At 46.1% G+C, this 17,082-nt stretch overlaps 1 protein-coding gene across 1 annotated transcript; it reads right to left on the bottom strand.

Annotated features, from left to right (window-relative positions):
- Positions 1 to 16,074, bottom strand: LOC135385038 (trypsin-2-like). Its single transcript, XM_064614215.1, has 7 exons — positions 16,029 to 16,074; positions 14,797 to 14,891; positions 13,779 to 13,913; positions 11,760 to 11,866; positions 7,408 to 7,685; positions 4,729 to 4,877; positions 1 to 1,345 (listed from the first exon to the last, which is right to left on the bottom strand). Exons 1-7 carry the CDS (start codon positions 16,072 to 16,074, stop codon positions 1,013 to 1,015), a joined length of 1,143 nt encoding a protein of 380 aa, XP_064470285.1. The 3' UTR covers positions 1 to 1,012.
- Positions 16,075 to 17,082: the final 1,008 nt, after the last annotated feature.

Genomic DNA, 17,082 nt, shown 5'->3' with positions numbered 1-17,082 from the left:
GTTCACGTGATGTTGTTCATCAAGGCGGCAATAAAGACCTGTTGGCTATCATTCGTCCTTGTCTTTCAGAGCAAGGACAAGGACAAATCGAACAACTGGACATCACCTCGTCAGCAAATTTCGTCACATTCGTTTGGTCCGTGGATGTTACCTGCGACAGTCAACAATGAATTGTTTATAATCAGTTTTGGCGCTTGCCGACAGTTCGCTTCCAGCGCAAAACGACTAGATGAGCATATTTCGTTCATGCAAATTATTCGAAATGTAACTCGCCGAATCCTTCCGAAGTCTGGCTGAAATGCACCGGAGTCTTAGCAATGGTGTCGCTTTCACATCATTGGTTGAGGTCAGTGGTACGAGGCAATACTTGCGGATTTATCTGTTTTGCTGCAAGAATATTGAATAAAACTATTACTGAGGCCTCAATACTTTACAAAATTTTGCACACAAACGTCACTCGCATTGTTCACAAACAGCTTAGCCATCTTCATGGGGTTCGCCACTTTTATGGGCGTTTGCAATGTTGACGTTTGCAATTACATAAGCCCAGGACATATGCACGATGTGTCTATGAACCAGTATGTCGCAGCTCTGGCATGAACCAGTACGTGGCAGGGCGCCACTGTGCTTCAAAACGTCTGCGGCGCCTGCCTATAGCAGAAGGCAGCACTGCTGTACGTGCCTACGTAACAAAGAAGGGAAAGGAGATATTCCTCGTCGTAGAACGCGTTGGTGAAACATGGTATAAGAGACTGTATGATGCCTTGCCCTGCGCAGTAGCCATCGTTGGTACACGAGAAGCTGATTTCCTTCCCCCCCGTTTCCTTGCCGAGTGGTTTTCAACGCTGAGACCTTGTAACCTAGTAGATGCTGGCATCCTACCTTACGTGAATATTGCGCATCAAGATCCAGGACCCCACCACTGTAGGTCATAGCGGTTTTATAGCGAATTTTGTGTTATAAATCAGACAACTAAATTTTGTGCACGTTGAATTCGTCATTACGGTTTGAGCTATTTCCGCTTGACAGCAGGAGAAACGATAACCAGGGATTGGTGTCTACTAGGGAAGAAAGGTAGGAACGAAATCCAATTCCCGGGCTGCCATATTGGCTGGAGCGGCGGCTGCATAGTGGGTATGGTGTCCTGTAAGATGGGCGACCTGCGGCGGCTATTTGTAGATCTGTGGTTCTGTATGGTGGATCGGATCCAGTCGACGAAGTACGGCACACGAGTGTAGACATCCGGGTAGTTGCCCTTAGCACAGCCGGAGCCGAATGATGCGAGGCCCATGACGTACCAGCGCCCATTCTCCATCTCGCACTGGTAAGGACCGCCAGAATCACCCTGTGAATAGGAAGGAACTTGGAAATGAACTCGGTAAAGTACTGGCAAAAGTACTGGTATGAGACAGACGATGACGCATCTTTCTATGGAAAGATGCGAATGGGACAACGCGGATTGCCTGCTTACACCGACTACATGGTAAATAAAGAGGGGGAGGCATATCTGCTTCCACAAACACGAGAAGGCAGGCTCACTGTGTGAAGGCCTCCTTCGTGCGGTGAAAGATTGATCCCTTTTTATTGATTTTTTACATGCACAAGCTATCCGATGGAACCGCAATTTCGCATTGGTGTAGGTGCCACCAAGTCGGGAACGTAACTAAGAAGGTAGGACCCTTTACAGCGTTTGCAGTTCTATCTTACATGTGGGGTACGGGATATTTATTGGACCTTGACAGGCAGACATACCGGAAGCAAACATAGCCACACAATTACCGCGTTATCACAAAATTTCCGCGTTGTCATCCGGTATGCGAGATAGATGTTTCTATCTGTGTAAAAGGATCTACCTCCATAAGTGTGGGTCCACTACCTGCTGACATTGCACATTGATTGACATCTAGATATTTATGTATAACGTGTCTAAGTAAAGTGTACCCTATGGCTACCTGGAGGATGGGATATGTCGCTATGCTCGACCACATCGCGTTACAAAAACATTCCTGCCTTCGCCCTAAAGACGAAGAGCACGTGCTCATTGTTCTGGTGGTGGTGGTGGTGGTGGCACGATGTTCAAAGGAAGGCGGCAAGTTTCACTCCTTTGTGAAAGGGGCAAAGGGAAGAGTGTGAGTAAAAGAGAAAGGATAGAAGAGGGTCAGAAATAAGAAATTAGAGACGTAGAGAGAAAGCAATAAGTAAGAAGGGAGGGGGAGAGAGAAGAAAAGCGTGCACGAGAGACCCACAGAGGAGCCAGGAGCACGGATGTGGGTGGGACCCTGCGGGTGCAAAATCTCGTATAGAGAGCCACAGGGATAGGGCTCTGAATCTAGCAGTCCCTGGCTTCTTGAGACTCTGCACAGTCCATGATGATGTGCTCCAGGTCACAGAAACAGAAACAAGTCTCAGAGCGTGGCGATGACGCGAAGTCCAGTTTGTAGCGAAAGGCAGGTATTATAACGAACATGCATCGGAGTCCGTCGACAAGGGTAGTTCACTTCCGGATGAGATCCTTCACGGGGCGTGGTTGGGAGAAGTGCCGCACTTTCGGATAAGCAGTGAGACAGATTTCTCGGATGTACGCAGATAACTGTTTTCTATTATGCCGTGGGTCCAGATGTGCAGGGACATCAGGACGAAGATTGTGGTAGCTGTAGCGGTCCTGTCAGCTGTTTCGTTGCCAGGTGCATGGGACGGAACCCATTTGAAAACTCACGGCAATACCGTTGTTGGCAGCTGTTTCCATATCTCCAGTATGACATGTGCTATGGGGACGTCGATGCGGAGGTTACTTATCCTCTGAAGAGAGCACTTGGAGCCTGTAGGCACAACAGCACAGCACTCCTCCCTGCGATGTTCAGTAAGAATTATAAAGCCTGCTTGATGGCTACGAGCTCGGCTAAGTTGGAAGACAGTTGAGTGTCGATCCTGGTCGATGCAGCCGCCCCACATGTGCTCACGTGCAGGGCAACAGAACGCTGCCGTACTACTCCGGTAACGGGATTTGTGGACCCGTTGGTGTAGATTTCCAGTGCATCCTCGTTCTTTTCCAGGATGGTTTCTTGTACAAGCGCCTTGGCCACAATGCTGGGGACCTCGCTGGGGAGTTCGCCTCCATGAGATTGAGTGTAAATTTTGGGTTCTGCAGTTGGATGCCGGTGAATCGCGCCATGAGACAAGGTTTTGCGGGTGACAGGGGTTATTTAATCCTGCTCATCCTTGTTTCCTTTCTTGCGCACCATTTTTCGTCAAATTCATCTGGACAGTCTTCAACACCGTTACAGACATATTTGTCATAGAGACACTTTCTCAGTGGAGCACAGAGCGACGTACTGTCGGAACAGACCATGTGACTTCTTTCTGAGACCCCGAAGAGAGCAAGAGCAGTGCGGTCCCTGCTGAAGAAACGGTGGCTCTTCCGGGCGGGAGCTCGGTCTAGGGACAACAGGCATCTTGTAGGTGTATCTCCCCAGTTTCCTGAAGAGAGATCCGCGGCGTATTCTGCGGATGATCTTCCCAGCGTGGGATCTGTGTGGTCTGTCATACTGTCGCAACAAACGTTCAGTAGCAAAAAGACGAACGGGCATTGATCGTAGCTCCCCGTGGGCAAGTTCGCTGCATGATTGCTGCGGGTACCTCCTCAGAGAACATAGTACGCGGAAGACATAGCCTGATGCTACGCCATGGAATGATGCCATAGGATGCCGGTGCTGAGAATGCTGCCTTCTTCGTCTTCTGCTTAGCGTCGCGCGTTCAGTATTCGCTGGTTCACATGAAGTGCTCTACCACTCCACCACTACCACCACTGGCAAAAATTCGTTCCCGTTGTCGTTGTGGCTACGATAATGCAATTCCACGCCCCGACTGGGGAGGTTACCCGGGTTGGAGTCCGGGCTTCGGCCGTGCCGTCTGGGTGTTGTTCCAGGGTTTTTCCTCAGACAGCACAGTTCCCCGTGAAGCCGGCCCAGGATGCCCGATCCCCTCCCCCTCCCCTGTGACGTTGCCTGTCTGAGCGTGGCCGACTACGGCAAGCAGTTCCATCACCAGCACCACCACCAAAAATTGGTTAGTTCACCATCGGAAGGTGATCTTGTGGTGGTCCGTAAACTAATAATTGCTATACTGCGTCTTGCAACAAAACGTTCGGACCACCTCAGTCAGGATTTTACCATCACTGTCTGCAGGGACATGCGCAATTCTATATGGGACCTGTGCCAGGCGGTGCCAGCACTGCACTGTGCCGCCATATCGGCATCAAGTTGTGTGTTTTTAGAAGACGTCTGCATAACTTGCTGGGTTTGTTATTTTCGTATTTTCCTTGGAAACATTGTCGCAAATATTGCTCATTGCGGTCTATTCGACAGACATATTTATAAGGATATTCGCACAAGTGCCGTTTTCTGGCTTTACGCTTTGTTACTTCGAAAAAAATCCATCAGTCACACTGATATTGTATATCTCTAGAAAGGATCATCCTGTAGGCACGTTATATAGCATTGGAGCATGCCCTGGGAAATTACGAGCAGCGACATTTTCCAGTGTTCACTGAGTTCAGGAAACTTAGAAAGACTTACTCGCATGATCTCGTTTTCGTCTTCTGTTTCTGACGTGTCCTCATTTACCCGAAAGGACAGACGTACATAAACACCACAGAGTGTGCATGGAAGCGTATGCCGTAGGCACTAAACTATAGTTAAATATTTTCTATGTAGTCAAATATATACTAACGTAGCAGACGCCTTTGTTTCCTTCGGGTCTTCCACCGCAGAGGTGCCACTGGTGAATGGGCGTGTTGAAGATTGGCCCGTACACCCGTTCGCAGTCTTGTAGAGGACGCAGAGGTACAGGAAGCTTATTCAATATGTACGACGTTGTACCTGCAAGAGGGGACGAAATGCATTTTGCACATGGCTCATGAAGTCTATGCAATTCCTATACGTACCACCTTGCCTTTGAGCATATTGCGAGACAATCATTAGTTAAAGTAGTTGCCTTTGCCATTATCTTTGCACTCAGCAAAAGCCGAAAGCCATTTTGCCACTTTGCGAAAGCCATTATCTTTGCACTCAGAAGACGTCACGGTAATGTTTCTAGCAGGGCTGATTGTGGTATTACTTTTACGATAACCAGATGTCATATCTAACGTATCCCCAATGCAACGCCGTTCATTCACCCAACGTTCCTAGCCACGGTGCGACAGAAGCGCATAGTGTCCACTAATCACAGTAAATCCTCTCCCAGCAGTCCGTGTCAACCAATACGCTGGAGAAGACTGGTGCGAGGAGGTGTTATATGGATACGGTACACTTCTCCCGCATTCATGCAAATGAGGCCACTTAACTCAACAAGGAAGAAAAAGGTCGATTAAACAATTGCTAGCCAAAATTATACAGTGAAGGAATTGACAGGGAAGACACGATAAGAAAGCACCATGAGCGATGTGACGGGGGAAGCGATATGCAGGTCAACAGCAACGATGAGCGAGGAAGGATATTTGTCTAGCGACAGCGTATGCGCCAGAACGTGACCTTTCGTAATGCAACATGAATTCTTTTTTTTGTGTCTGATGGTGCATTGCAGTGTGCAGAATACCTACGCATAAGCGGAATTCTTAAAATGATCACCACCACATTCAATTGAACGTTTGCTCAAAAAAGAGCTGCTATGTGCTTCCTGTGTAAACAAAACCGAATTGAAACGATGTGGAAGCGCATAGTAGTACGCTTTACCGGAACAGCTTTTTTCAACACGAAAGCACTCGATAATATAAGTCAGACTGCGTTTGCCTATGTACGATATTGGTTTGAAGGTAAAGAAAAATGCGCTATCCCGTCAGCAATTTTGACATTGACAGGCGCCGGGGCGGCATAACGTAAAAAAACAACAAAAACGTACAGAAAATCAACAGAAAAAACAACATTCAAACAAAAATATTGTAATGCGATATGCTGTGTACGATTTCGTGCTTTCAAGGAACATGTTTCAAGGCTCAAAGCTCTCTTCGCCTTTTTGGATACCGTGGGGCTTCGAACCATTATTGTGAACGGGCCATTATTTCATTCGTCACCATGCATCACCACCAGCAATGGGGTAGAGTATCGTCCCTGGCGATGAAACTCCCCATTCATCATCTTGTAATAAAGATTTTGTTTGTTTGTTTCACGGAACAAGGAATATGTTTACAGAAGGTTCACCAATACTTCTTCAAAGAGGTCAATTAGGTTGTAAATAAGTAAACAAAAAAATGGAAAGAGAAAGACAGGAAAACCGCCGCCACAGAGTGTTCATTGAGGGCAGCAGCAGTGCAGCATGCACCTTAGTTGGCTATTTAATCCGCTTCTATAAGAAATTATGTAAACAAAATAGCACATTAGACGAGGCCATTGCAGAAAAAGAATATCTGCAGGATGTTACACGGCCTGAATTTACCTTTTCGTAGAGAACGGTGGATTATATGAGGAAACCAAGATGATTTGTTTGGCACATCGTCTTGTGGAATTCAGGATATTTTTGTGTCGTCCGTAATTGTTTTATATATTGATCGACAAGAACGGAATTCGGGGTTTCTGAAGACAGGAAGCGTCCTGTATACTAAAACAGCTGCCGAAACAAAGAGTCTCTAAATTTCTTGGGAACTCCCTCAGCAGGAAATTGTTCTGTTCACGCCACCCGAGACACGAGCGTTTGTACGCATTTGTGCGATCGGAAGAAAAAGGGGAAGGTTTTGTTTACATCGTTTTTTTTTCTTCGCACCACAGAAAACATCGCTGAATGTTTCTGACATCATTCTTACACGGTCTTGGAATATGGCTTAACGGTTGTGGAGAAGTATTGCTCCTCGAAATACGTGAACAGAAAAGCGTACTCATTCCGTATTTCCACTTGCGAAGCATTCTGGTATTGAACATGTCTGTACTAGATAAGTGCTAGAGAACATTTTTTCGAGTCTGTTTGACAAGGCACGGGCGAGCTATATTTCACTGCTTCAAAGAAATGAATGAAAAGTACTGCTTCCCACACAGCACAAGCGCACGGTACAAATCAATAAATTTAGTTCAGAAGGGCATCTTTCGTGTTGAAGAACTGTGTGCAAATTATCCTGATATATGCATCAGGATATGAAATGATGAAAACACCTAGCATGAAAACACACGGATGAAAACACCTAGCAGGATAGGAAATCCTTTGCTGTGAAAAGGCAACACCTACTTTTCAGAATACAGCTGCATTACACAGCATCTTCTACTTAGCTGTTCTGTAGCATATTCCCCTTTCCAAAAAGGGCGCAACAAAGAACGCAAAATGCAGCTCAACATAAATTGACATGGTTAAGGGCTCCTCGAATGCACACTCGGTTCAAGGAACCCCCAAGGTAGTAGCAAGAATACGGCTATAAGTGTCACTTACCTTGGGTTCTTGTGTTACCCCATCCAGATACGGTACAGTTGAGACCCACATGCAGTTTGACGTTCGCATCTGGAAGACAAACTGGCTGCACGAAGCGGGACAGTTTCAGCCTCTTGGCCAAGCGAAGGAGGGCGACATCTCGGTGAAGGTGGGTGTACTGTGGGTGCACGTACACATGCGTCACACGCACTTGAATCTCTGTGCCTTCAGCAACGTGCTCGTCGTGTTCTCCGGCCCTCACGTATAACTGGGAAGCCACGAGTCGTGTCCCCTTCTGGCTGAAAAGAAAGGAGCAGAAACCACTTGAGCTTATTTTTCTATGGCAACGTGTGAGGGCAGTTGACAAAGAATTATGTGTTGCCGATAGGAATACGTCGCGATGCAACCATCCTAATGAGCTGGGCCATGGGTGTCTTTCAGTGGATTATGGAGGGGAGTATGCGGGAAGACTGGTCTCTCCTAGAGGACATGCTACTCCGCATTCGTGTGTTGCTGCAGACAGAAGCTGCAGAATACGAGGGCCCTTGTTACGAGCTGGGACACAACAACACAATATTTTGCACAACTTCCACTATGTCAGCTACCATTCCGTCCTGCCAGCGCTACACGAGGGATTGATGCACGTTTATACGTCAACAAGAAGCTATCGACATCAAATATTCAGTACATGCAGGATTCTTGGACCTTGGCGTCATCCTACACATCAGCGCTTGGCTCTCCAATCGCTTACGAGTTTTCTAACAACCTACTGGAGAACTCCAAGTCTTTGCCCTGCTAGCCTCGCGGGTTCCGCAGCCTAAACGGGGAAACGCCCAGACATCATTATTCATAATATAACTGTTGTTGTTGTTGTCGTTATTAGCACGTGATCCACTGAAGTGCACCACAGCCTTGATAGCATTACAGAGACAAGAATCCCGCATCCGTGAGGAACTCTACTAACGCTTCGATGACCGAGCGCTGGGATGATCGATTGGGCCACGTAGCCAGCACAACTTTCGGGGTTAGCAGGCTTGTTATGATCTTGCTCTTAGTTAGACGCAAATACAATCTCCACTGTTCATGAGCAACACACTCAAGGAAGGTGTAGTCAGTATCCGCTAATGTGTCCGCTGTCCCAAGCTATGCCTTGACATGTGCTGAAAACTCGTCTACTGTCACCCGCGAACCTGTTCGCACCCAGAACAGTGGGATTAGCAAACAAAATGGTTCTGATGTAAATAATCAATGCATATATAAGAACAATTGGGGTAAATTGAAGCGTAGGTGAATCAGCTTATATTTTTCAGGGACATGCTGCACGTGCACGTGCAGCATGAATGACACATGAATGACATAATGGAGAATCGTACGATTCTTGAACAACGATTACGATTCTTGCTTTCGTAGCCCACCACAAAACCACACACACACAAAAAAAAGATCCGTAATTTTACTCACAAGTGAGTGCTAACTCTGTTGCCGGCATATGTGCTGTAACCCAGTTATTGCACAAAATTCGTTCGGAGTGCACACTGCACAACCCCCATAAGCGAAAAGAGTGACACTTACAATGAAGGGATATTAAACTGCGAACGCCCAGTTCGGAACTGTGCAGTGTGCACTCCAAACGGATTTTGTGCACGACACATGTGCCGGCAACAGAGTTAGCACTCACTTGTGCAGTAAAATTACGGAAATTTTTCTTACAGTGTGGAAGCAATGTTTACTTCCCCCACATTGCTACCGTCCTCGGCCAGGACCGAACCCCCGATCTTGAGCTAATCCATCAAATGTACTGTTGGGGACACGGTTGTCTAAAATCTCCAGCCCGTGGCCGAGCAGTCCCCTATCGGCGATGTCGCGCACGTAGGAACTGTACCATTACAGTCTCCGAGGTAAGGCCATGCAGCGCCACCTGTCGAGAGCGAGTACCATCATATTCCCAGCGTCGTCTGCTAGCGAGAGCAGTCCAGCGCGGCCTCCCCTCGGGGAGGGTATTGGTATAGTTCCTTCGTGCGCGACATCTCCGATAGGGGATGGTTCCGCCGCGGGCTGGAGATTTTAGACAACCGTGTCCTCAACAGTACAATCACACAAATCTAGAGAGAGAGAAAAAAAAGACTGCTATTCCCGCAGCTGGAACAGATATGTGCACGTGAAGGATTCGGACACTGCAGCGAGCTGGGTGATTATCCATCAAATGTACGCTCACCCGCTTCGGCTAGAGCGTATAGTGCCAATACCTCAAATGCAAATACACGTTGCTGCTGCAATATAAGAGCACGTTTTTACGCTTGTATTTTTCTGCCAGTGGAAATTCCCGAGGTAGCTTACAGCTGCTCACGAATTCCGAAAGGAGAAGCTCCTCAGTAGAAGGTCTAAGATCACGTGACAGCACAACAGTCTCATCATGCATGCGCTGAAGCCCATTTTCTTGACTTGTAGGGGTTAGACGTTATTCTGAGGTAATTGAGTTAGTCGATCAATTCAGCGACTTGGTCGTGTGCGGATCATCGTATTTGCGCCGTTCTACTGCATGTGTTTGTGCGTGCGCCAAGGCGGGTTACACTGTTGTACCGTTGTACTAGGCACTATTGAATGTCTAACACATACATACATTGCATTATTTATGAAAGTCCGCATCCAGTTTCATGGATGCCATGCGACGCGTAAATCCTACCATGTCCAAATCAACTTCTGCAGCGCACTCGAAGGGGTGGGCGTGAATATTCATTTCGAAGTATAAGCATAAAATTAGTTCAAAAGCTCGTTTGTGTGGAAACAAGACAAACCATAAACTCTAAGCATAAGAAAGAATAATTAGAAGCGTAATAGCTTTGAGGTCAGGACCTATCGATTCATTCTTTTCTCTGTCTTCTTCTTTGCTCGGAACATTACATGTTTTTTACTTCAGAACTGAGCCTTCAGCCATAAAGATCTTTGTACTGTTGGTTCACCTTGCATAACATCGACTACCTCCGCCACTCGAATGAGTGAATTTCATGCATTGAAATGACTTACACAGATAATTGAAAAGGAGTATTGAAATGAAATACTGAAAACCACGTACAAAAATGCAATTCTAAAACTCAATCCTGCATTCCTATTTTACGCATTAGTGCAAACTGCTGCTCTGCCGAGATTAACCTGTGCCAGTGTTTCTTCCCAAAACTATTCCCGTGACCGAGGCGAGTTCAATACCATCAGGGGTTCAAGGGAGATCAGGGGTTCAAGGGAGATCAGGGGTTCAAGGGAGATCAAGAGTTCTAAGGCCATGTGGACAGGCGACGTCATGAATCACTCGGTCCTCACGCGAATCGACCCCAACTGCACGTACTGCCTCCTATCGAAGATGCAAACGCTGTTAGAGTCCATCATCCATCGCCTGCGACTCAACGCCCCGTTCCCAGCAGCATTCCTTCATAAGGTAGGTGTCGTTGGATGGCCGAACTGTTCAACTTGCGGAACCGTGGAGAACACGGAGCACCCGCTGGTTACCTGCCGACGCTTCGGCTTTAGTCGGCAAACACTGAAAAACGCCGTTGCTAAACTTGACAACCGACAATTTAGTGTTGAGAAAGTACTGGGGAGCTGGCCAAAGCAGCACCAACACAACCTGCGCTGTGTACCCTGGCGAACTACCTCAAGGACATACGTGCTGAAGTAATCTTTTAATTCATTCAGTGCTTTCACACGTCAAGCGTCATGGAAGAGCTGGTCGCACCAGTTCGACCTACATTTCCATTTTTTCTTTCTATTTCTATTCTATTCTATTCCATTCAAGGGTAAGCGCTCGCAAAATATACCTATAACTTATTTTCGTTGACTAGCAACCCTAATGGTCTAGATCATCTCCCTTATATCTACAAATGACTGCTGCAAGGTCCATTATAGTGTTTATCGAACACATCCTCACAGAATGCCGCGCATATACCACACTATGCGGGAACCCCACCTCCCACACTCCAGGCCTGGCATATAGTGACGGACATCCTATTCGTCAAAGGTTCTTCTGCCAGAACGATCTACCAAACTCGCAACCTCGTGCGTTTCCTCCGAGAAACGCACGGCCTCTCTCTTCTCTTCCGGGCCTCGTGCAAAGGCCTCTCTAGTGCACCTCTCATCCACAGTGCACTTCCGTCTCATCAGTACCGTTCATCCTACCTATACCTCACCCTTCAGCTCTCATCTTCCCCCTTTCTTTTCCCGCTTATTTTTTTTCCGCTATAGTCGTGACGATGGCTACTCCTGTGTGGCCAGCAACGGCGAGCTATTTCGGCACCCCCTCCCCCGCCATGTTGTATTTTTGTACTGTCTGGGCACAGTCCACATAGAAATAAATAAATAAATAAAGTGCGGGGCGGCCTTACTCTACGATGCAGTGCGCTGCTGTGACAACCCAGCGGTCGTTGAGAAGTGCTCCACCGCAAAAGTGCTTGGTGCCCAGTCCTCCGGCCTTCTTTTGTCGTATGGACATCTAGAAAACGAATAATTAAAAATCAATTATTATTAACAATCAATTGAAATACGGTTATGGTTCAATGGGTAATAAGTATTCGTCGTTCTCGTTTGCCATGGTTCAGCAAATGTAGGAAGCCTGCTGCCGCAGCGGGCAATGCCTTCTGGATTACTGGCAGGGCAGCGTTTCGGTCAAAACGCATGGACCGGATTACGGGTTTCCAGTGTGTGTCTGTATCCATGTGAACAAATTGGAACACCCCTCCGGAGACATCGAAACAATTGGGAGACATTCTCCTCCTTTCTCACCACCGGCAATGGGGCAGGGTATTCCCCTGGCGATGAAACTTGCCAGTCATCATCATTAAATAAAGTTGTTCTACTCCTTTCTCATGATACAGTTCCCACAGTTAAAAGCAGCGCTATTCTGTCTCAGATTTTCTCAAGTCGTGTTAAATTTATTTATCTCCTTGCTCATGAAATGCTAGTTCACTTAAACTGAGAAACACCGTCACGTTTAGCCATTGCCGTCTTCTGCTTCCATTGAAGCATGCACACCTTTTGTCAGGATTAGTCTTGGACCCGAAGTCGATGCTCGAAGATCGTTCCTTTAATTGGACGAAATCTACTACGCATTGTGTCTGCGACTTCCTTTCATAAGGCGCTTACATACGCATCAAAGCCGCACTGGCGCTGTGGCACGGCAGTATACAATTTCATCTATATAGCCTGGAATATATATAACACAGTCTCCACAGAGATCACGTGTCTCGCGTCGCTTACCGGCGTCTAACTAATGAGGACCAGGTCGAGTTTCCGATGATTGCCGCGATTCAAGATGATAGATTGTCTGAACGCGGAAGTGTGACACTATCGGTACATTAGCTAGCAGAAGGCTTTTGCTCTCACAAGATCGTTACCTGTATACGCTGCCTCAGTATGCTTTTCAATCAGTTATTCTTTTTTTACGATCATAGAACGCGTACGTTGTTGCTTGCGGCCTTATTTGTTTGTAAAAAAGATGTTGACCTCGTCACAGTCAACCCATACCGGACAATTCATAATAGGACCGTTCGTACCAGTGCAATTCGTACCAGGACAACTCATACGAGGACAATTCGTACCGGGACAATTTGTAAGAGGATCATTTGTAAGAGGATCATTCATACCCAGGATCATCCTTACCATAGCAAGTCATACCCGAGAATTGATAACAGGACCATTCATACCAGTGTAATTCATGTCAGGACAACTCATACAGGGACAGTTCGTACCGGGACAATTTATAAGACCATTCATACCAGGACAATTCGTACCTGTACAACTCATGAGTAAAAACCGGGACTGGTGTACTTAAAAAGGGAGAAAAAAGGGGTAACTGTACTTGAAGGTTCAAGCGGAAGCTCTTCATCAGAAAAAAAAAAAATAATCGAGAATCCCAGAAATCCTCCTTTTTTTCTGATGAAGAGCGTCCGCTCGAAATGTCACATATAGTTCCCAACCTTTCTTCCCCTTTTTAAGTACACCAGTCCCGGTTTTTACTCGTGTGTTTTGTGTACCTGGCAGTCCTTTTTATCGTTCTGTGCAACTCACACCGAGACAACTTATAAGAGGAACATTCATACCAGGACAATTCGTACCTGTACAACTCATACCTCATTATCTATCTATACTCATTCAACCGGGGCAGCCCAAACCGGGACAATTCATCCCTGTAAAACTCATGCAAGGGCAACCCATACTAGGGCAATTCATACCAGGCAAACTCATGCCCAAAGACTAATACAGCAGCGCCACACGTTGAACCTTGTTTCACTTCGCGTTTGTTTCTAAGGAAACTCCAGTTTATTAGGGAGTAAAAATCTGGTCGATTAATCCATTATGTCACTACACGTGTTTCAAAGTCTGTCGAAATGAATCGTATAACTCACATCCCGTAACATCTGTCCTAGTATGATGTTCCCCAGTTTGAGTTGTACTGGAATGCGTTCGGACTGGTATGACTTGCCCCGATATAAATTGTTCTGGTATGAGTTGAATATGGTGTTAGACTTGGCATAAGCTGTCTGGTATGAGTTGTATTGTTTAATACACATCCCGAACACATCCCTGAGTCTGGGAAGTAGACAGGGACAACACAAGAGAACTCTTGTATAGTATTGTTTATTTCTTACTTCTGTGTTTACTCGCAAAAGTCAGGGATATGCAGCCCACGTCAAGTATGCACTAGTTTGCTTACGTACTGAAGTTTTTTTTTTTTCCTTTTTGAATCGCAAGCCGACCTTTGTCTGGCTAACCTTTCCCTTTTCATTTAATAAACTTTCATATCCGCCTCGGTTTTGTTGAAAATTGTATAAATAGTCGTTTTGAATTAAACTGCTCGTGTGTACGTTTCCTTTCGTTATTCTCGTTGCTCGCGGTCCATTTTTTTCTTTTTTTTTACTTCTATCACTGCGTGTGCATACGACCTTATATTTTTCAGATCAATATGGTATGTGACGTGATAAGAAGATTTCGGATGAGCTCAAAGTAAAACAGGTACGAATAAGTTACAATTCAGACGACATCATAGCAAGCCTCAAGGTACAAAGAGAATGTCCGTGCTTCTTCTAAATGCATGCAAAAAATAGAAATATATTTCTTTGTGAAAAGTTCTGACTTTTCAACAGGGGCGCGCTTTCAAAACGTTTGAAAAACTTGTCGATCTCGACCAGTTTCATCGTGTCTCTCGTCTAAAATTTAGTTGCGCCACATAATTAGTGACTTAGCCGTAAAAGACGCTGACGCGTGCTTACAAGAGACCTCCCCTATGGATAGCTATCCACGTTGTGCACTGTTTGATGGACACTCCTTGTGACTTCCGCTTTGCCTAGCGTCGACAGAATTCCCATGCAGAAACGCTATTACTAATATCTTTAGACTAGCCCAGATTCAACCCAAAGCCCTTACCTGCCATGGGAATTCTCCCTTGATAGCTGTTACTCCACCGATAATTTTGAAGGAAACTCCATCTTTGGAGGCCGGGTTGTATCCACAGCCCATGTCTGAAGAGCAAGAACAATGACAAAATCATGACAATGGCACACTACACATAAACGAAACTTGGACACTCTAAACTTCATCTTACCTTTTCTCATTTATTGAACAAACACACAGACACACACATAAACAGGAATGTAATTGCGACGTTTTGCACTATGTCAACCGAAACGTCACATGTGCATTGAAAGATTCGCTTGAGCAGAGACGAAAATATTCGAAACACAGCGTCCGGCATATCGGCCGTTAAGCGATTAAAGCGTATCGAGTATTTATCGAATAAATTGAGTTGCGTACTCTTTGGCAATACGAGCTCCCGAACCACACTGAGATTAATGACATCTCTGCCGCCAAAGCGACATCACCCCACACAGAACACTTCCTCTCACTATCAGGCTTCACTTTCTTGTTCTCGATGACAGTCGAGGAACGTACCTGCCATTATACGTGGATGATTGATTGTGGTCGCTTACAATCGCGCATAGATGGCCAAGTTTATCAAATCAGTATCTTTCATCCTACCATTCATTCATCCAGTCACTGAACAGTGATGGACTCGCAGCGGGCATTATTTTCCGCAACCCTGGCTCCACCTAGCGTTCCGTGACTGAGTGCACTCGCTGATAGTTTGTGACTTAAATGCCTATTTTATAGCAATCAGTTCGTGTGTCATATCATCCCGGTTGGCACACGTTGTGTTGTACACCACTGCATATGAAGCTACATCTGCATACATGTCGTACGTACAGTTTGTCATGTTCTTTGGAAAAGAGCACGTATCACCGTAACCGCAATCTAATATTAATGCTTGGAAAATTATGCGCTTGCATTACGTGCTCATTCGTTTGGTTTTAATCTGCTTGGGTACACGGACTTCAATATAATGTCCCGCAAACAGTCACTGCTTCGAATCTTCCCATGTAATGACGATACAAGAGAATACCGCGTCATACTTCTCCTATACCTACGATACAATTATCATGACTGTACCCTTCAAGCAGACACATGAAAAACACACAACACGTTTAAACCACAACCAATGCTCTGACCTAGTCATAATCATAAGGTCTCATTTGAGCCGCACCCATAGCACTACCACATAAGAACCACCACAGGGTGCATACTACGGATAACAAACTCACTTTGCGCCGTCACACCAGTCAACCGCACAAGCAGCACCAGCGCCATCAGTAGCGGTACCGAAAACCCAGGCATGGTCCATGGTTTCGGCAACGGTGTCTTCCCGGCAGCAACACGTGCACTCATTCCTCTTGTGTGACCTTCATGATGACCTCCATCCCGACGCATCAACGCTTGCATCCTTCCTCTCTGTAAACAAAGGGAACCATGCGACAACAGCACCCGAAGCGAGGACTCCGAATATCGAGTCTCTATCCTTAGCTGCACTGCAACTTTCACCGCTGGAATGCTGTCCGATAAAGCAACAGCAGTGTCGTCTACCGGGGATCACTGACCTCCAGCGTCTCCTTGCAGGACACTGCAGGAACAAGATCTGATAGCGCACTAACCGGACTCTCTATAACGCGAAACTGCGTCCACACTTTTAAAGTTGAACCGCGGGAGCGCCACGTTATGCATTTGAGTAGAGCCTAGCCGATTCTCCCTTTCTTAATTCGAAAGTGACTCAAATCACCACGCCCAACGACCTTCACCCGTTCGACCCGCGTTGGATGTTCAACGATTTTCTGTTCACCATATTATTTCTTTAGTTATTTGTGTTCCAGGTATTTCGTCTTTGTAGCTGCGGTAAAGGGAAGGGGCAATTGTGACGGACGTAGGATGGGTTCAATGAGCTTGGATGCACAAACAAGTGAAAGTGGACATTGTTGGGAGTGATCCAAGTATTTGAAACCTTTTAGCTGTCAAAGTACGGCGGAATGAATGTGCTTAGTGTGTAAGAAAATTACTAATCATTATCGATGCACGTGGTTCCGAGGCGCTGATGGAACTGGTCTGCTTTCTGGCCTTGACTCTCGGTGCGGTTGAATGCCTTTAGAAACCGGCTTCAAGAGACTCGTTGCCACAAATTAGTTTATGTGTAAACGATTAGAATTAGGATGAAGGTAAAAGAAAAACGGATGTGTAATCACAAAACGTTCGCTGACGCAGTGCATTATGAGCAAATTGATCGAGCACGATTGATGGCAAATTGTTGAGATCTTTTAAGATCTTTCG

Source organism: Ornithodoros turicata, chromosome 2, assembly GCF_037126465.1.
Source record: "Ornithodoros turicata isolate Travis chromosome 2, ASM3712646v1, whole genome shotgun sequence".
Taxonomy (NCBI): Eukaryota; Metazoa; Arthropoda; class Arachnida; order Ixodida; family Argasidae; genus Ornithodoros; species Ornithodoros turicata.
This window is presented reverse-complemented; position numbering and strand designations above follow the sequence as displayed.

Excerpts from the sequence above, each read along its gene's own strand:
- LOC135385038 (XM_064614215.1), bottom strand. The coding sequence starts at position 16,074 with ATGGCGCTGGTGCTGCTTGTGCGGTTGACTGGTGTGACGGCGCAAA. Across the intron at positions 11,867-13,778 it reads TAGGACAGATGTTACGGGAT|ATGTCCATACGACAAAAGAA; the intron begins GTGAGTTATACG and ends TTCGTTTTCTAG. Across the intron at positions 1,346-4,728 it reads GAAACAAAGGCGTCTGCTAC|GGTGATTCTGGCGGTCCTTA; the intron begins GTTAGTATATAT and ends TCCTATTCACAG.